At 38.9% G+C, this 19,571-nt stretch overlaps 2 protein-coding genes across 2 annotated transcripts in view; one reads left to right on the top strand and one right to left on the bottom strand.

Annotated features, from left to right (window-relative positions):
- Positions 1-9,974, top strand: part of LOC140186074 (uncharacterized) — a 66,267-nt gene extending 56,293 nt beyond the window's left edge. The window contains exon 5 of the mRNA XM_072239933.1: positions 9,687-9,974. Within this exon, the coding sequence (XP_072096034.1) occupies positions 9,687-9,842 (156 nt within the window). The 3' untranslated portion in view covers positions 9,843-9,974. The remainder of the gene's footprint in view (positions 1-9,686) is intronic.
- The window catches only part of adnpb (activity-dependent neuroprotector homeobox b), a 37,622-nt gene that overhangs the window by 5,064 nt on the left and 12,987 nt on the right, over positions 1-19,571 (bottom strand). Inside the window, exons 2-4 of the mRNA XM_072239907.1 lie at positions 7,277-7,323; positions 5,139-5,251; positions 736-828 (exon numbers count right to left, since the gene is read on the bottom strand). Coding sequence (XP_072096008.1) covers positions 736-828; positions 5,139-5,246 — 201 coding nt within the window. The 5' untranslated portion in view covers positions 5,247-5,251; positions 7,277-7,323. The remainder of the gene's footprint in view (positions 1-735; positions 829-5,138; positions 5,252-7,276; positions 7,324-19,571) is intronic.

Here is a 19,571-nt window from a genome sequence, read left to right as displayed (position 1 = left end):
CTCTACACAAATGTACAATAATTTTCATCCAAAATACTTCACCTTTTGGTTAATCAAAGTGTTTTATCGATCTTGAGTGTTAATTCATTGCATGAAAAAACTAACAGCTCATATGATAGTTCATTACACCAAATGCTATTGCACCAAATTTAGACTGCTTGTTTTGGAAACTAAATTTAGGAGAGAAAAAAATATTTTCACTCCACCTTTTCAATAATCTCTTACTTTACCACAAAATGACTCCCATAATTTTAATTTCATACAGTATATAGGCATGCGTTAGTCTCACGAGACCATGGATTTTCGCATTGGAAAGTTCCCAGGGTGCAGGCCTGGGCAAGGTTGTATGGAAGACCAGCAGTTGTCCATGCTGCAAGCCTCCCCTCTCCATGCCACCGATGTTGTCCAAGGGAAGGGCATTAGGACCCATACAGCTTGGCACCGGTGTCATCGCAGAGCAATGTGTGGTTAAGTGCCTTGCTCAAGGACAACACACGCTGCCTCAGCCAAGGCTCGAACTAGCGACCTTCAAATCACTAGACGAACGCCTTAACCACTTGGCCACGCGCCAACACCATACAGTATACCAGCCAGCATAAATAAATGAAATCTTTAATCACAGTGGATTTACCAACTTACATTTGCCAAATCGTCAAGAACAAGTATTTCCTGTTACAATGTAGTAAAAAAGCTCTTCCTGATAATTAGATATAATGTTTTTGAAATCAAACAAACCTGTAGTTTTGTAGAAGAAGGGTCCCAAAGTGAGACATCATCCCATGTAGTGTTCTTTAGGTAAAAGTCATTTGGTTCAAACTGCTTGAAATCCTGTAAGAACATTTTTAGTTGCATATGAAAAATTAAGAGTAATACTAGCATTCAATATATTAATCATAAAAAGTTCTGAAACTTCCTAAAAAAACCTTTTCTCCCTTTTCAACATAAGTAGTTTCAATCACAAATCACTTAAAACTAAGCAGCAAAGTGATACGTTATTAAGTGTATAAAACCTTCAGTAGCTTTTTCCAATAATAGGATGTTCAATGCAGAATCATTCAATTACTTTAACATCAGAAGTGATTATTTAAACAAACAGAGCACTACTGGCAATTCCATTCTCTGGCAAATTGTGTTCCCTCTGGTGTCAATCTAATACACTAAGCAAAACCCTGTGTGTTTTTTTTTCCATAACTTTTATGAGCACTAAGTACCAGATCATAACTACCCACTTTGCAAAAGACAATTTTACTTCTACCCCCTCACACAAGTAGATAACTGGCCTCAATTGTAAATACTTTAATTTTTCAGGTATTTGTCTAAAACCTTGAAAACCTTGTTTCACTGACAGCCAGGGTATCCACCAAAAAGGTGACATCTAAATAGAGTGAACATGGAGAGGAGGTTACCTATAGTCAGGGGTGGGGGGGTGGGAAGAGAAGAGTCTAGGACTAGAGGGCACAGCCTCAGAATACAGGACGCCCTTTTGGAACAGAGATGAGGAGGAACTTCTTTAGTGAAGAGGGTGGTGAATCTGTGGAATTCATTGCTACATACAGCTATGCAGTGTAAATCACTGGGCATACTTAAATTGGAGGTTGATAGGTTCTTGATTAGTAAGGGTGTCAAAGGTTATGGGTAGAAGGCAGGATAACAGAGTTGAGAGGGATAATAAATCAGCCATGATGGAATGGCAGACAGACTAAATGAGCTGAATAGCCCATTTTTGCTCATAGGTCTTATTTCTACAAATTATCTTAACCAGTTATCTTATAAAGGATCCTATTATACCTACTGACCAAATTATAAATCTGTAATACTTCGGCTTTGAGGCATCTGCTGGTGAGCCATTACTTTCTACCTTTTAAAATCACCTTCTACTTACCCTATTAAAAATCATGTTTTTACACATCTTCAAATTTCTTTCCAACCTCCTTTGCCCTAAGGAGAGCATCTTAACTTCAACAGCTAATATAACTCATGCCTGGAACTAATTCAATTTTTTTAAAAATAGACATCGTCTTGGACTTTCAATATCCTTCCTAAACTCTTGTGCTAAAAATAGGATGCAACCTCTAGTTGGACCAAACCAGTATCTTACACAGGGTCACCATACAACCTGTAGGATCTTATACAACTTCCCTGCTTTTGTCTTCTTTGCCATAAACTTCACTAACCACTCCCTCAATATGCCAAGCCACTTACAATTGCATATTCATTCAAGAACTCTGTCATTTGGTATATATTGTCTCATTCTTTCTGCTAAACCATAGTGCTTCGTTCTATTAAATTTCATGTGCCATCTCCGCGTTCTGACCACATATCTTTTTGCAGGCTGTATCTGTCCCCCTCACGATTTAATGTAATGCCAAGTTCTGCACTATCTGAAATTTTATCTGGATATCCACTCCCAACTCATTTACGTCAAAAAAAAAACTAATTCCCACATCAACATTTGGTAATTATCCTCTATACATGTTCTATATCTACTGTCCATTATCCTCTATTCTGAAAAACAGCTATTTACTCATACTTTACCTTTAAGCTAATTTCCTAACAAGGCTGTCACTGACCCTTTAATTCTATGGGCATTGATCACGTTATCTAGCCTTTTATCTGGGCTATCAAACAGGTTAGTCAAACACAATATAGCTTCAATAAATTCATTATGGTGCTCTTCATTAAATTCAACCTTTTCCAAAAGTCTTAATTGAAAATCCCTGATTGCAAGTTTTAAGACAGTCATAGTTAAACTGACACAGAAGTAAAGGAACAATTGGTCATTGAGGGGGCAGCCAAGGGCAGTGCTATGTTGAGAGAGTGGTTAAAGTAAGATATACCTTAGTGCATATACAAAACCAATTAGGAAGGAGATTAAGATTAGCTTCTTATTCTAGGCTCAAGACAAATTCTGTTTTGCAGTGTTTTTCTTGGTACATCACGGAAACTCTTAAATTAAAGCAGGAAAAATGATCTTATCAAATGACCAAATTTAAATAGCTTCACAATGTATCAGATTCATAAGTATTCTATTTATCCTGGTTCAGACTCAATTAGCTTTAACAAATATTAAGACGTTAAAAAGACAAACCGATGTCAAAAACAAGCTACATTCTTCTGAAAATATTGTATTACAGATTGTGAATAATCTGAGATGAAAATGAAATATGCTGGTTATAAGTTCAGCAGGTCAGGGAGTATTTGCAAAACTGAGCAGTTGGCATTTCAGATAAAGGGGAGCTCACAGAAATTTACCAACACCCTAATTAAAAATCTACAGAAACTATGTTCCAATAATGTGTTTCCCAACCCCCAAAGCCAAAATTAACAAACACAAAAGTTAATGCACGTGCCCATTGATTTAGTTTAGGAAGGCAAGAATACTATTCTACCTAAAAGAATATAAATTATCGACAAATGACATCACAGAACAGAGAAAACCTCCAGGCACATTATATTATGTTAGTATCAAGTATAACCTAATCTAGAAGAGTTTCTTCTGAACTTGCATCACAGAAGGATGCCTGACAGCTGTGACTGAATGCCATCAGTTCATACAAAGCAAAATCAAGCAACGTAAAATGATAGAATTTCACTCCCATATGAGCTCATTGTTTTTTCTGCTTGCTTTGACTAACAGGTGTGGAGGCACCTTCACAAACCCCACACAGCCCCCGATGACCCTGTGATTTCAGTCTGAGGCTGATTTGAGAGTATCCTTCAGGAAGGTGAACCCACAGAATGCATTTGGCATAGATAGTGTACCTGGCTAAATACTGAAGATCTGTGTGACTCAAGTGGCCAGAGTGCTTACTGACTTCCAGTAAATTATCAAAGCACATATACATCACCACATATAACCCTAAAATTCATTTTCTTGAGGGCACACTCAATAAATCTATAGCACAATAACCATAACAGAACCAATGAAAGATCTCATCAACTTGAGTGGACAACCAGACTGCAAAAGACAACAAACTGTGCAAACACAAAAAGAAATAAATAAACAACAAATATCAAGAACACAAGATAAAGAATTCTTACAAGTGTCTGTTGGTTGTAGGAACATTTTAGTGATGGGCAAGTGAAATTATCCCTTTTGGTTCAAGAGCTTGATGGTTCAGGGGTAGTAACTATTCCTAAACCTGGTGGTGTGAGTCCTGAGGCTCCTGTACCTTTTTCCCGATGGCATCAACAAGAAGAAAGCATCTCTTACTTTGACAATCCCGCAGCCCACTTGCTTCAAGCAGCCATCAATCGTACCAGAGCCCAAGAAGAATGTGGTAATCTGCCTCCACAGCTCTTGTCCAATAACACTTAAATTAATTATGATAAAGTGCCCTGAGTTGCTGGTGATGAAGCACATCAACTCCAGGCGAAGGAGTGACTTAGAACCGCTCTAATTTGAGTACAATCATAACAGGTACTACAGCAGATGCCATTTCATTGGCCTTTCACTCAGTTCTGGAACACTTGAACAATGAAGATGCATACATCAGAATGCTCTTCATTGACTACAGCTCAGCATTCAGCACTAATCGATCCCTTAACACTAATCACTAAGCTCCAAGATGTGGGTGGAACTGGATCCGCAATTTCCTCAGTTGTAGATTCTTAGCCAACATCTCTTCCACAATCGCTATCAGCACAGGTGCACCATGAGGCTATATGCTTAGTCCCCTACTTGCCTCACTGTATACCCATGACTGTGTAGCTAAGTACAGCTCCAATACTATATGTAAGTTTGCTGATGGCACCACTGTTGGTGGAAGAATCAAAGGAGGCAACAACTTGGCATTTTTTGCACCATTTGTCTTCTTTCACACATAGGGTGTTTGTCAGTCTTTATATACAAATTCTATTGTACTTCTTTATTTTCCTGTAAATGCCTGCAAGAAAATGAATCTCAAAACAGTAAAGCCATATGTACTTTGATAATGAAATTAGTTAAGAGTATCATTAATCATGTCAGGTTAACTATCTTCCCACATCAGCTACCTTCTGCATCTTGGGAGAGGAATTTTAGATTATTGTATATTTACAATACATTTCAAGAAGCTAACAAAAGGATAGTTTAAACAAGATGCAATGAGATTTCAATCCATCCAGTTCACCCCTTCCAAAAATTAATTTTTACTTACCTCTATATGATCTTTACAATAGTCCAATCCAATATCTGTAAGGATCTTTTTCACCGTTTTACGAGCTTTTCTTAGATTTGCAAGGTTGTTAACAGGAAGCTGGTACATAGTTTCTGTTCAAACCAAAAAGAGCAGAAGTAAACCCTGACGGGAGCATTTTCCAAATACCATTAAGTATGATATGACTTACCCAGAACATTCTTAATCATTAAGCAAACCCAAGTAAGCTACCAAAAGAATGAAAGTAATATGTTTGTTTATCCTCATTTGCTTTCTCTGCTGTGCATAATTTCTTTAAATTCTTAAAATCCCATTCCACCAACTATTTTCAAAATTTCAAAGAATTAACATCATCTCATAAGTTGTCAGCTCACTCCACCTGCACACTGATCAAACTCAGCTGAATAAAGGCCAGGAATAAAAAAATGAACAACACTGATGAATTCTGACAGGGTGGAATTAAATGGAAATGAACCCAGCTATGACACCACTACGGCATGAATGCAATTTACATTTTTGGGAACTTCTGATATGTTGTGAAACACAATACTGAAAGAACTCCATGCCTGCAATGACTTTTTTCATCTCAGTTACACTGCTGGAATGTAGTTCTAAGCAGAGGCACTGTGTCTGTCAAGAAAAAAAGCAGGAAATTTATCACTGTTCTGTTTTTCTTATACATTGCAAAGGTGGCTCACAGTATTTCCACCACAGAATTGAAAGCAAAATTGCACACAATTGTTCTGTGATGCAGAAAGGGCCAAGTGCATCAAACAACAGCTGCTTATGATTCAAGTTGCAGAAATATACAGATAGAGGGATATTCTATAGTTCTGCCTGATAGAAGTGCACTTCATGGTCTAAACAGCTTTTTCCTGCTTCATGCTCCTTATGTGCCCTTTTGATAATGCTATCTTTATATAAAAAAAAAGAACACCTCATATCATAAAACTAAATAGAGTCACAATGTAGTTTTTAAAAAGAATTTTAGCTTCTGGAATAGTTAAAGGTAAATCAGTAATTGTGGGCATCATGAAAGTTAAAGACTAGAATTAATCATGCTGCGCTTTCAACTAAATTAGCTAAAAATCTACAAAGGAACACCAATTTCTAGCCAAACACACATTTAAATATTAACTCAAGCAACACACATAAAAGTTGCTGGTGAACGCAGCAGGCCAGGCAGCAACTCTAGGAAGAGGTGCAGTCCACCCTTCGTCCTGACGAAGGGTCTCGGCCTGAAACGTCGACTGCACCTCTTCCTAGAGATGCTGCCTGGCCTGCTGTGTTCACCAGCAACTTTTATGTGTTGCTTGAATTTCCAGCATCTGCAGAATTCCTGTTGTTTGTGTTTTTAAATATTAACTACTTATTTCTGTTTGGTTAAGTCACAGAATATAATGGGAAGTAAAACCTGGTAACATTTGCACATTCTAAAAAAATTACAATTCATTTTAGGATTTCCCTCAACACACTTACAAACAACTTGCAACCTTATTCTAAATACAAGCCTCAAAGACAAAGAAATTGAAGCAATACACGCTTAAATTATTTGCAAGTGTGTCCCGCTTAACCTTTCATAAGGCTTTGAGATTTAAAAATGAAGGTTCAGTACTGATGCCTAGAAGATGTTCAAATCTTTTGAGATTAATCAGCAAAGCAATGAAACATAGCACAAAAATATTGCATCAAATGTTAGCTTCTTAGGCTACATGAAGCCTAAGCACTGGTGAGGCCCATAAATCAAATACACAATAAAAAAAGAGAGAGCACCTTAAATTGATTAGGAAACAGAATAACTGACTAACAATACTAAAAAAAAATTATTAGAGAGAAATTAATTTTGAGAACTCTTTAAAAAAAACAGAGCACATCTTTTCATACAACAGAATCACCAAGTTAGCAGAAAGGTTTAAAAAGTAGTTAAGGATCTGAAGGTACTTAGGCCTAATATTACAAACCTGTTAGTAAGGCCACACCTGGAATACCGTGCACAATTTTGATCCCCTTACCTAAATACAGTACCAGTAGATATAGTACTTAATGCTTCAAGTGGAGGATATTTTATTAAATGTAATATACCTGGATCAGCAAAAGGTTTAAGTTAATACTCCAATTTGTTAAATAAAACATCTCACCTGAACTTTTGTCCCCAGATTTAACAGCTTATTGATGAAGTGGATCTCTGTAGAAAATAAACCACAACTTTAGATTATTAAAACAAAAAAAAAGTACAAACTGAGAAACAAACTAATCCACTGTACAAAAATGTATAAGAATGAAATGCATAACGTATCATTAAAATGGGCACATGGAACTAATTTGAGACATTGTTGTTGGCCAATTGGTACAGTTACAAGAGGTGCTTCACAATAAACATTTTTGGTGCACTCATTAGGTAGTTAAGATTGTACACCTGATATTTTAAAAATTATGTAAAATAGGGAATGGATGTATTCTCCAAAGTTACTCAAGGCCATGATGAAAATATATTCATCAAAGGTTATCAGATGGAGATAAAGGAATTCTAAAATTTTGTCAATTATACTCAATAATGCTTCTTGGGAATGTGCTTGAAATTTTATCCATGTACTTTTATAGAAGAGTTTTATTTAATCCAATAGTAAGATTCAGGACCAAACCAAGACTAGCTCTTGCTTTGCTAAAGCTTCACCATTGCAATGAGAAGGTGTCCAGTTCACACCATGGCTCTAGGACTGTTCCTTTTAACCATTTTTTTTCACTTTAGGATCTGGCTTTGGGTGATTGATACAAAGCATCACACGAACATAGAAAGTAACTAATAACTAATCACTTTAATGTTTTTTCTACAATCGGTGTGGATATGATTAAGACAACAGATATTTTGATACTGGAGATGGGCCTGGAAACCTACTCACATATTCAGGCTTTGGTGTTCCTATTTGGTAGAGAAATACTGCCTCTATCTGGAGAAATCAGCAAATGAGGCACACTACTCAGGGCAACATTACATACAGCTGGCTGGCATCTCAGCAAGGACACAAGGCCTTAGCCACCAACTGAATGACGATTAATAACTGACCAATCTACTTGGCAGAGTTACATGAGGCAAGGGATCTTTTTGATCTACTTTGCTCACACAGGGCAGCAATCAGGGTTATTAGCATGTTTTTGGATGCACTACAACTCCCAGTGGGGACTAGAATTTTAACCAGCAGCTCAAAGTAACGCTGAGACATTTCAATAAGCAGAGTGATATTGTCTAAACTAGCAACAAACTTGGACATCTATGTAGATAATCTTATATCAGTTAAACACTAATCAACAACAATTGGGCAGCCCCTAATTTTTGTTGCTGCAAATTCTACATATAACACATTCTTACAGGAACAGAATAGATCCATGTTCAAACAAAATGAAAATACTGCTTCTGTGTATTCAACGAGATTGTATTTTTGTTTCTTTTTATTTTAGTTACAGATACAGTGCAGAACAGGCCCTTCCAGCCCAACAAGCCCACCATCCAGCAACCCACCTATCTAACACTAGCATAAACACAGGGCAATTTAAAACAACCAGTTCAGAAACAACAAGAGAATCAGCTTTAATATCATCAACATGTCATGAAATTTGTTAACTTAGTGGTAACAATACAATGGAATACATGATAACATAGAAAAGAAATAAGTAAATCATTTACAGTAAAAAATACATATAGTTAAATTAAAAATTGTGCAAAACAGAAATAATAGAAGTGAGCTAGTGTTCATGGGTTCAATGTCCACTTAGGATGGCAGAGGGAAAGAAACAGTTCCTGAATCACAAGTGTGTGCCTTTAGGCTTCTGTCCTTCCTTCCTGACGGTAACAACGAGAAGAGGGTATGTCATGGGCGATGGGAGTTCTTAATAATGAACGCTGCCTTTCTGAGGTATCACTTCTTAAAGATGTCTTGGATACTACGGAGGCAAGTATCCAGGATGGAGCTAACTAAATTTACAACTTTCTGTAGCTTCTTTTGATCCTGTGCAGTAGCCCACCACTACCATACCAGACAGTGATGCAGCCTGTCAGAATGCTCTCCATTGTATATTGGTATTAAGCTACAAACTGGTACATCTTTGGACTGTGGCAGGAAACCATCATATCCTGAGAAACGCAGACGGATCAAGGGGAGAACATATAAACTCCTTACAGGTGGCACTGGAATAGAATTCCAAACTCTCTGACCTGAGCTGTAATTGAGTTGCACTAATTGATAAGCAACCAAGGAACTTTGAACCTGGCAAGACCTTATAACTCATGGAAGTGACTCAACTGTACAAAAGATTGTAATTAAGTTAAGCATTCCATAATTATGTAAAATTTGATAAATATCAAAGTCATGAGGACATGAATATTTTTGGTGGGAGGAGAATGTAATTCCCCGATTAAGATTTTTACTGCTAATCCTATAGGGCATTTCACTTAATAGCTTTCTGTAAAAGCAATGTAACTTGCTTTTAGAATGTCTGGGTTTCAGCTAAAGATAACAGGCTATGATGTTCAACTCATGAACTTTGTGTCAGCCAATCAGGATGGTGGAATTGGGAGGAAGTTCTGGAGAGAGCTGGGGAGAGAGAAGATCGAGAGAGGTGGCCATAGGATTCGATCCAACGGGAAGACGTGATTGCAACAGTGCTTTGCAAGACGAAGAAGCCCAAGATGAAAAATTCTACCGGTGACTGATCAGATTTAGTGCCCTGAGTAATGGTCATAACCAGCTTTTGGACAATGTGGGCTCCAACGATCTGCATATTTAGACTGGTCTAATTGTAACGGACTCTTTTTTTCCCTCTTAATAACTGTTTGATAAAGCTGAAATTAGCAAATACAGTTTCTTTATAATTGTATGCGGTGCACAATCTGTTACTTCTTGCAGACGGATAATTGTGTATAGGCAGTATTTACACAGCATTGCTCAAATAGGGGTTCTGTCAATCAAAACATCTCAACATTCCTGTTTGGTTGAATCCAAATCATACTGACCTAAATGTTCATTGTTAGGAAAAGTGGCCTTCTCACTGCTGAGTTCAGTAGCTTTTAGCTGAGAAAGATGACGAGCCAAGTTTGCATATGAGCTCGATGAAGGTGAGGTACAATTATCAGATGTTAACCATCAACATATGATTAAACAAACGGTTACATAGCAACACTCAAAATCTAATGATCACAATACCCTGTTCACAAGATTATGGGGAAAGCATTCTTCTCGACCCATATAGTGTCTAACAAAGATTCCATCTTATGCATTTATTACAACTTTAGTTGAAAGACAATTACCCAATGAAGCTACCAATATAATTCAAATAAATTAAACTAGCCTATACTGGAAATCACTAAAAAAACCTCTAACAGACATTAGTTCAGTGCACAATTTTTCTTTTCCCGTCACCCTCAACTGTATCAAGCCACTGAGCAACATTTTTCATTAAGTAGTCTAAATAACTGAGCTTTAGGTATAAATTCTAAGTGTTTCAGCCATTAAAATTGCCCTTAACTCAATGGCTCAACCAACACAACTGTCCGACATTTAACCCCTAATATATCTGGGCTCAAATTGAAAGTAAATTTGATATTTTGAAGCACTACGCCATCATTCCTTTGCATTACTTTAATATGTTGCTATTGTGTGCAATTCATAAAGAGGCACACCTCTTGCAACTTATGAATTACTTATTACCTGACTAAAACATTGTTAGTACTTTTTTAAAAAACAAAGCATGAAAATGTTATGGAAGACCTATTTAAGGGTGCAAACTGAAGTATGATTCTACATACAACTTGTTCCATTATAAACTAGTTCATGTCATAAACACTATCTCATTAAAAGCAGTTCACAGGAGCAGGTTGAAATTAGAATAAAATGCTGTACCAGAATTTGATTAGCAAACAATTTGTGTATAAGGGAAAATATATCCATACATAGGAGCCTTCAGTGGATTGCTCAGCAATATAAAAATAAAATGCTGTAAAATCAGATTTGGCATATTTAATAGGCCAAAGCTTCTCCCTCTATATTAAAACTAATACATCACATACACAAGCTTCAACAAGACGTGCAGTACCAGAAGCCACACTTAAAAGTGATATAAATGTCCAAGCAGCTTCATAAACTGAGAAATTAAACTTGAGGATATAACATTCAAGACATTTAAAAATTGCTTACTGATTTAAAAAACATGCTTGAATTTCAGTAAGCACCCATTCATTATCTGTGATGTCTTTCTTCATTGTGAACCTAAATATAAACTTTTAATATGCAACAATAGTTGCAGTCACAAGGTAATAATTCATCTATGCCTCAATTCAGATTGTAGATTGCAGCATTGTAAACATACTTTTCTGAGTATCATCTACAGTTTGGCCAACCCAAATTGTTTTTTCCTGAGCCTTTTTGGATTTCAGTTCAATTTACACTGCCACTGAGATAGAACTCAACATCTCACTGGCAGCACACACCTTCTTGGGTTTGCCACCAAGACTGCAATTACATGACAAGCAGTATCAAGCTGGCACTGACTGTCATGTAGAATTACACCATTCCATCAGATCTGGGAGGAATAATTTCCTCAATTAGTGCTGGTGTCAGAAGAAACAAGAGTGCAGCAAGGAACTGATGAGAATGCTTTTATAGTGTACATACTCTAGACTAGGGGTTCCTGACCTGGGATTCACGAGCCACCCAGATAACAGCATGGGTCCATAGCATAAAAAAGGTTGGGAACACCTGCTCTGGATTTAACGCTGTCCCATGTCATTAAAATCATAAACCAAACACTCACACAAAATGCTGAGTTCCTCTAGCATTTTGTGTGTGTTGCTTAGATTTCCAGCATCTGCAGATTTTCTCGTTTGTGATAAACCAAACACTATTTACTAATAATCAACAACAAAATTATTTTCTAAAAGAGGAAATGTCATACATCAATCAGAACTAAAGATCCAAAAGATTCCCAAATCTTGTTTAATTCTGCAATATTCATTTCAATAATCATGAAAAATTACACAGGTCATTTTAAAAAATAAAGTTCTATAAGCTTCAATGTTACAAGCTACAAATCAACAATGTTACTTGGAACTCATTTTCTTTAGCAGGTGTGTTCAAACTGCTTCACTTTTTAGAACAATACTGCAGATCAGCACTGTTGAAACAGTTTTTGAAATGTAGCAGAATATCTTATGAAAATCTCTTCACTCTCCATTTTTTCACAACCCCAGAGTAGCGTAACAAACTTGGAATAGTGGCATCAGCACTGGTTTTTGGGACGGATGGACCTGAGTTCGAATCTGGCTAGGTCCCAACCTGGGCAGCAGCAGCATCCACGTGGAAAAAAGGCCTTCCATATCTTGCCACGAAAACCCTATGGACAACTACACTTATCTATGGGGTCACCATGAGTTGATGGCAACTCGATGACACTCAGCAACACCAACCCTATACAGCTGTTTTCCTAACACCTTCACAAGCAAATACAGAAGATGCAAAATGCATGCTTTATCCTCTTCCATTTCTACCTTCCAAGGATCCAACCACTATTTTCAGGTGAAGTAATTTAACCGTACTTTTCCAATTTAGTGATCTCATTTCAATATCCATCATGTGACCTCCTCTGTCAAGGTAACAAGAAACAGGTAGACTATTTTGCAAAAGACTTCCATTTAAGTCAACAAGAGTGACGCCAAGTTTCAAATTTCCTGTCACCTTAATTCTCCACCCAGTTTCCACGCTGACCTCCTGCTGATGGCTCCTCATTCAAATGAAGCTTAACGTGAGGTTATGGAAAAGCTTCCTCTTCATCTGACTTCTAGACTTGAGCAAAATTAACATCTTCAGATAGTTTTTCATTCCACCCTTCTAACTTGTCAAAACTATGTTAGAGACTTGTGCTATTATTTCAACAATAGCGGTTTCAGCTTTTACTATTTTTTAAACAAACTTTCAATTCTTCTACAGCAATCATCCAGCTTTCATGAGAAATAAAATTGCTCCTACTATACAGTAATCGGCTTCAGACATTGCTACAAAATTTTACTTTTGCTAAATGTGGCATTAACAACTCACTAACTGGACATTAAGCATATTATCCCTTAATCTTACAGCAATGTTGTGATTGACAATACTGCCTTACTTTCACCTTGGTAAGAATGCCAACTTCCCCATACCACTTGCTCAAATTACCCATTAACTTAGGCACCACACTCTAAATTTCAGCATATTATAGGTCATTACCCATACAACATTCCATGTAAAATTCAGATGACTTTCTGATCCTTAGCATTATATTAGCACACCACTGACCCTCTTCTTAGTAAACCTTCCCTAATAATACCTTCTCTAAGCAAATCAAATCACATTTTCCAGCACACTTTAGTTTATCCTAAAAGCCGGCATGTTCCAGATTCAGAGAATTTTAAACTTCAGTTATTCTCAAAAGACTTTCAAAATGACAAACAGTACTGTGTAATGTTCAAAACCAAATTCTGAAGTTGTTAAGAAACATCTTTCCCTCCCTGCAAAAAAAACCTCTTGAAATTATCTATAATTTGAAACAAATTCCTTCACCAATTGCAAAACTGCATGTTACTATAATGGATTTCTAAAATAAAGAGTACAACAGTGGTTATGGACTGCAAGAAACTTCACCTCAGAATACAACTCAATATGAGTGACAAAAATACAAAGGGCTGGAGGAATTCAGGAGGTCTAGCAGCATCTGTGGAGACCAAGTCATTCTTATAAAACTAAGGAATATCGCTATATCTTCATAATAGTGACAAACCTTAATTTCACCAAGTTGTACTTGCTGAGTGTACTGATCTCACTTTAAAATTAGGCACATGGTAAGTGGCTTTACAAAGGATTTCACTATTGCAGTTCTATTCATTCTTCAACATTTAAATAACATAAATGAAATAGCACTTCCAAAATTTAAATACGTCTCTAATTATACAGAAACACAAATAAACATTTAAAACATAAGATACGTTTCAAAGATTCAGCTGCACTATTATAATTTATAGATAAAAAATCCAATTGCACACTTATATGTGTATAAACATAAAGATATGTGATTTTGCATTTTTACCACCTGACAGAAAAGCATGATTGAAAATGTGATAATTTGCATTGCTACATTACTACATCAGGCAGCAATCTGGAGATTTGTAGCAGTTAAGCAGTTGCCCAAATTAGCCAAAGTTTCATGGGAATAGTTAGTTATATATAAAAAAAAACTACCATTTAACTGAGTAACAAATTATGTTTTTCAATGGAAGACAGAATAAATTAGAACACTACCACTACTACTATAATAATATAAAATGGTGTTTTGGTTCCTAATAGCTATTGACAGAAGAATATATCCAGTGTGTGTTCTTCTGATGGACTAAGTGAACAAGATCTGCAGAGACCCCTAGTGTAGATAATGGACTTTCATATAATGCTTTCAACGACTGCACCTTCCAAATCTTCATTTTCACACTCAAAATGATTTTAATATTCACGGGGTGGCATGGTAGCATAGTGGTTAGCAATTGCTTTACAATACCCACTGCTGCCTGTAAGAAGTTTTACGTTCTCCCCATGACTGCCTGCATTTCATCTGGGTGCTCAATTATAAATGGCTTCCTCCACAGGAAAATCATGGAAATAAGCCCCTGAATTAGAAACTGATCACAAGCACCAAGAGATTTCTGTCTATTTTACTGTTCACATCAACTTTCCTAAAAGAACAGTGATGTATCAAGTACATATGGTGAACAAACCAGATCTCTGATAATTAAATTTCAAAGTACATTTACTATCAAAGTATCTATACAATACCATATACAACCTTGAGATTTCTCTTCTTGCAGGCAGCCACAAAACATATATGACGCATAAAAACCCCACAACAAAGACCATTAAACATCTAAAGTGCGGAAAAAATAAAAAAAGTAAAAAAACACAAACCGTACCAGAGTCCTGGAAAGTGAACGCACAGCCACGAAACCAGCTCAGCACAGAGGTGAGTGTGGCTAGTCAAGGCTCTTGCACCTCTCACCTGATGGTAGTAGTGAGGGGACACGATGGGTTCAGGTGAGAGATCCTGGCTGACACAGATTAAGGAGTTAAACACTGGTTGTCCTCTGCCCTTAATTGTTTAAAAATCTGGCTCAGTTCTTAAATCAACTGATCAGTTCATTTTTTGCTCTGAAGTCCAGGTTCCACTGCTACAATCAGGAATGAAACCCGCTCCAGCAATGGCCAACACATCTGTATTTTCAAGAGTCCAGTTTGCCGAATCTTTCAGGATACCACAAGAGCAGATGATTTGGAAGCACACCCCCAAAGGGAAACTACAGGTTGCAGATTGCAACCATCGTAGTCCGTAAAAAGTGCATTCAGTAGAAATTGTAGTTATGCCGGCTGCCCACAAAACATTGCCATATATGTACAGTGGATTAACGACACTGCAATTCAAGATCTTACCTGTTGGTTTCATCCAACCAGCATAATGCCCACTGCGAAGGCGCGAGTGACATCAGCAGCGAGCGCGGAGTTTAAAAAGAGGCCCACTTTCAGGTGCGGGCAGCTTTGTGCGCGGGAGCAGAGTGCTGGGCTTTGGTGTAAGGGGGTCTTCGGTGAGAGGTAATCAGTGAGCCTGAGTACGTGCTTGCTGAGGGAAAAAGGTAAGGTCGGTAGGTACTTATTCATTTATTCTGATTAATTTGGGATCAGGTAATGGGGGAGATAGTCAGAGCAGTGGTGTGTTCCACATGCAGTATGTGGGAGGTCAGGATCAATGCAGTTGTCCCCGATGACCACACCTGCAGAAGGTGCATCCAGCTGCAGCTCCTATCAGAGCGAGTTAGGGAATTGGAGCTGGAGCTAGATGAACTATGGATCATTCGGGAGGCAGAGACAGAGATAGATAAGAGTTATCGGGAGGTAGTCACACCGCAAAGACGGGAGATAGGCAACTGGGTGACTGTCAGGAGATGGAGGGGGAGCAGAGAGAGTGCAGAGCACCCCTGTGGCCATTCTCATCAACAATAAGTATACCGTTTTGGATACTGTTGGTGGGGATGACCTACCAGGAACAAGTTGCAGTGGTCCTGTCTCTGGCACTGAGGTTGGACCCTCGACTCAGAAGGGGAGGAGGGAAGAGAGGACAGTGGTAGTGATAGGGGATTCTATAGTCAGGGGGGCAGATAGGAGATTTTGTGGGGGAGATCGGGAGTCTCGGATGGTATGTTGCCTCCCTGGTGCCGGAGTCCGGGACATCTCAGATCGGGTGTAGGTTATTCTCGAGAGAGAGGGCAAGAATCCAGATGTTGTGGTCCATGTAGGGACCAACGACGTGGGTAGGAAGAGTGAGGAGGTCCTGCGTAGTGAGTTCAGGGAGCTAGGTGCCAAGCTGAAGGGCAGGACCTCCAGGGTAAGAATCTCAGGATTGCTCCCTGTGCCACGTGCGAATGAGGCGAGGAACAGAAGGATTATACAGATCAATACATGGCTGAGAGGATGGTGCAGGAGGGAGGCCTTCAAGTTTTTAGATAATTGGGCTTTGTTCCAGGGAAGGTGGGATCTGTTCCGACGGGACGGTTTACACCTGAACTGGAGGGGTACTAACATTCTTGCAGGAAAGTTTGCTAGTGGGGGGTTTAAACTAAATTTGCAGGGGGCAGGGATCCAGAATGTGAGAGAGGATAGCGAGATGAAGTATAAAGGACAGGCGAGGACTACACGGTTCCGGAATATTAAGTGTGAAGTAGAGAAAGGTGAGGCGGAACGAGTGATAAGGAGGATACATGTGCAGAGGGATGGTCTGACGGAGCATGGAGTTAAGTGTGCAGAAAGAGTAAGTAAATTTAATAAGGACAACAAAATTCAAGGGGCGTATAGCCCGGTGAGAGTCTGGGGAGCTGGGTTATGCACAATAGGCAGCGATTTAAACAAAGAGAGGAGAAATGAGTCAAAAATTCTATATCTGAATGCACAAAGTGTCAGAAATAAGGCGGATGAGCTTGAAGCTCAGGTGCGAATGGGTAACTATGATGTTGTTGGGATAACGGAGACATGGCTGCAGGGGGATCAGACCTGGGAATTGAATGTACAAGGGTATACGTGCTATTGAAGAGACAGAAAGGTGGGCAGAGGGGGTGGGGTGGCCCTATTGGTGAGGAATGAGATTCAGTCCCTTGCAAGGGGGGACATACAATCAGGAGAAGTAGAGTCAGTGTGGATAGAACTGAGGAACAGTAAGGACAAAAAGACCCTAATAGGTGTTATCTACAGGCCCCCAAATAGTAGCATGGATATTGGGTGCAAGTTGAATGGGAGTTAACAATGGCATGTAGCAAAGGAAATGTCGCAGTAGTTATGGGGGATTTCAACATGCAGGTGAACTGGGAAAATCACATTGGTACTGGACTCCAGGATAGGGAGTTTGTAGAGTGCCTATGGGATGCATTTTTGGAGCAGCTTGTACGAGAGCCGACCAGGGATAAGGCTATTCTGGATTTAGTGTTGTGCAATGAACAGGATTTGATAAGTGATCTTGAAGTAAAGGAGCCATTAGGAAGTAGTGACCATAATATGATAAGTTTTTATCTGCAAGTTGAGAGGGACAAGGGCAGATCAGAAGTGTCAGTATTGCAGTTGAACAAAGGAGATTATGGAGCCATGAGGGAGGAGCTGGCCAAAGTTGACTGGTCGGATATCCTAGCAGAAAAGACAGTGGAACAGCAATGGCAGGTATTCTTGGGAAAAATGCACAAGGTGCAAAATCAGTTCATCCCCCAGAGAAGGAAGGATTCAAAGAGGGGAAAGTGCCACAGTGGTTGACAAAGGAAGTCAGAGATAGCATAGCATTAAAAATGAAGTATAACAGAGCTAAGGTGAGTGGGAAGACGGATGATTGGGAAATTTTTAAGGAGCAACAGAACTTAACTAAAAAGGCAATACGGGGAGAAAAATGAGGTATGAACGCAAGCTAGCTAGGAATATAAAGGAGGATAGCAAAAGTTTTTTTTAGGTATGTGAAGAGAAGGAAGATAGTTAAGAACAATGTTGGGCCCTTGAAGAATGAATTGGGAGAAATTGTTATGGGAAACAGAGAAGTGGCAGACGAATTTAGTAAGTATTTTGGATTTGTCTTCACTAGGGAAGACACAAGCAATCTCCCAGATACATGGATGGGCCAAGGACATAGGGTAACAGAGGAACTGAAATAGATTGACATTAGGAAGGAAATGGTGATGAGTAGATTGATGGAACTGAAGGCTAACAAATCCCCAGGTCCAGATGGTCTGCATCCTAGGGTACTAAAGGAGGTGGCTCTGGAAATTGCGGATGCATTGGTGACCATTTTCCAATGTTCCTTAGATTCAGGATCAGTTCCTGAGGATTGGCGAATGGCTAACGTTATCCCACTTTTTAAGGAAGGAGGGAGGAAGAAAACAGAGAACTATCACCCTGTTAGCCTAACATCGGTAGTGGGGAAGATGCTAGAGTCCATTATTAAAGACGAAATAGCGGCATATCTTGATAGCAGTGATAGCATTGGGCCGAGCCAGCATGGATTTACCAAGGGCAAATCATGCTTGACTAATCTATTGGAGTTTTTCAAAGATGTAACCAGGAAGATAGACGCGGGAGATCCAGTGGATATGGTGTACCTTGACTTTCAGAAGGCATTTGATAAGGTACCACATAGGAGATTGGTGGGTAAAATCAGAGCTCATGGCATTGGGGGGGGGGGGGAGGATATTGACATGGACAGAAAACTGGTTGGCAGACAGAAAGCAAAGGGTAGCAGTGAATGGGTGTTTCTCGGAATGGCAGGTGGTGACTAGTGGGGTGCCACAGGGCTCGGTATTGGGGCCACAGCTGTTTACGATTTACGTCAATGATTTAGAGGAAGGCATTGTGAATAACATCAGCAAGTTTGCTGATGATACTAAGCTGAGTGGCAGTGTGACATGTGATGAGGATGTTAGGAGAATTCAAGGTGACTTGGATAGGCTGGGTGAGTGGGCAGAAACTTGGCAGATGGCGTTTAATGTGAATAAGTGTGAGGTTATTCACTTTGGGAGCAAGAACAGGAAGGCAGATTTTTTCTGAATGGTGTGGAGTTAGGTAAGGGAGAAATACAAAGAGATCTAGGAGTACTTGTTCATCAGTCTCTGAAGGTGAATGAACAAGTGCAGCAGGCAGTGAAGAAGGCTAATGGAATGTTGACCTTTATTACAAAGGGAATTGAGTACAAGAGCAAGAAAATCCTTTTGCATTTGTACAGGGCCCTGGTGAGACCACACCTGGAGTATTGTGTGTAGTTCTGGTCTCCAGGGTTAAGGAAGGACATCCTGGCTCTGGAGGAGGTGCAGTGTAGGTTCACTAGGTTAACTCCTGGGATGTCCGGACTGTC

This window comes from Mobula birostris, chromosome 2 (assembly GCF_030028105.1).
Source record: "Mobula birostris isolate sMobBir1 chromosome 2, sMobBir1.hap1, whole genome shotgun sequence".
Taxonomy (NCBI): domain Eukaryota; kingdom Metazoa; phylum Chordata; class Chondrichthyes; order Myliobatiformes; family Myliobatidae; genus Mobula; species Mobula birostris.
The sequence above is the reverse complement of the archived record's forward strand: the minus strand, read 5'-3'. Positions and strand labels throughout refer to the sequence as shown.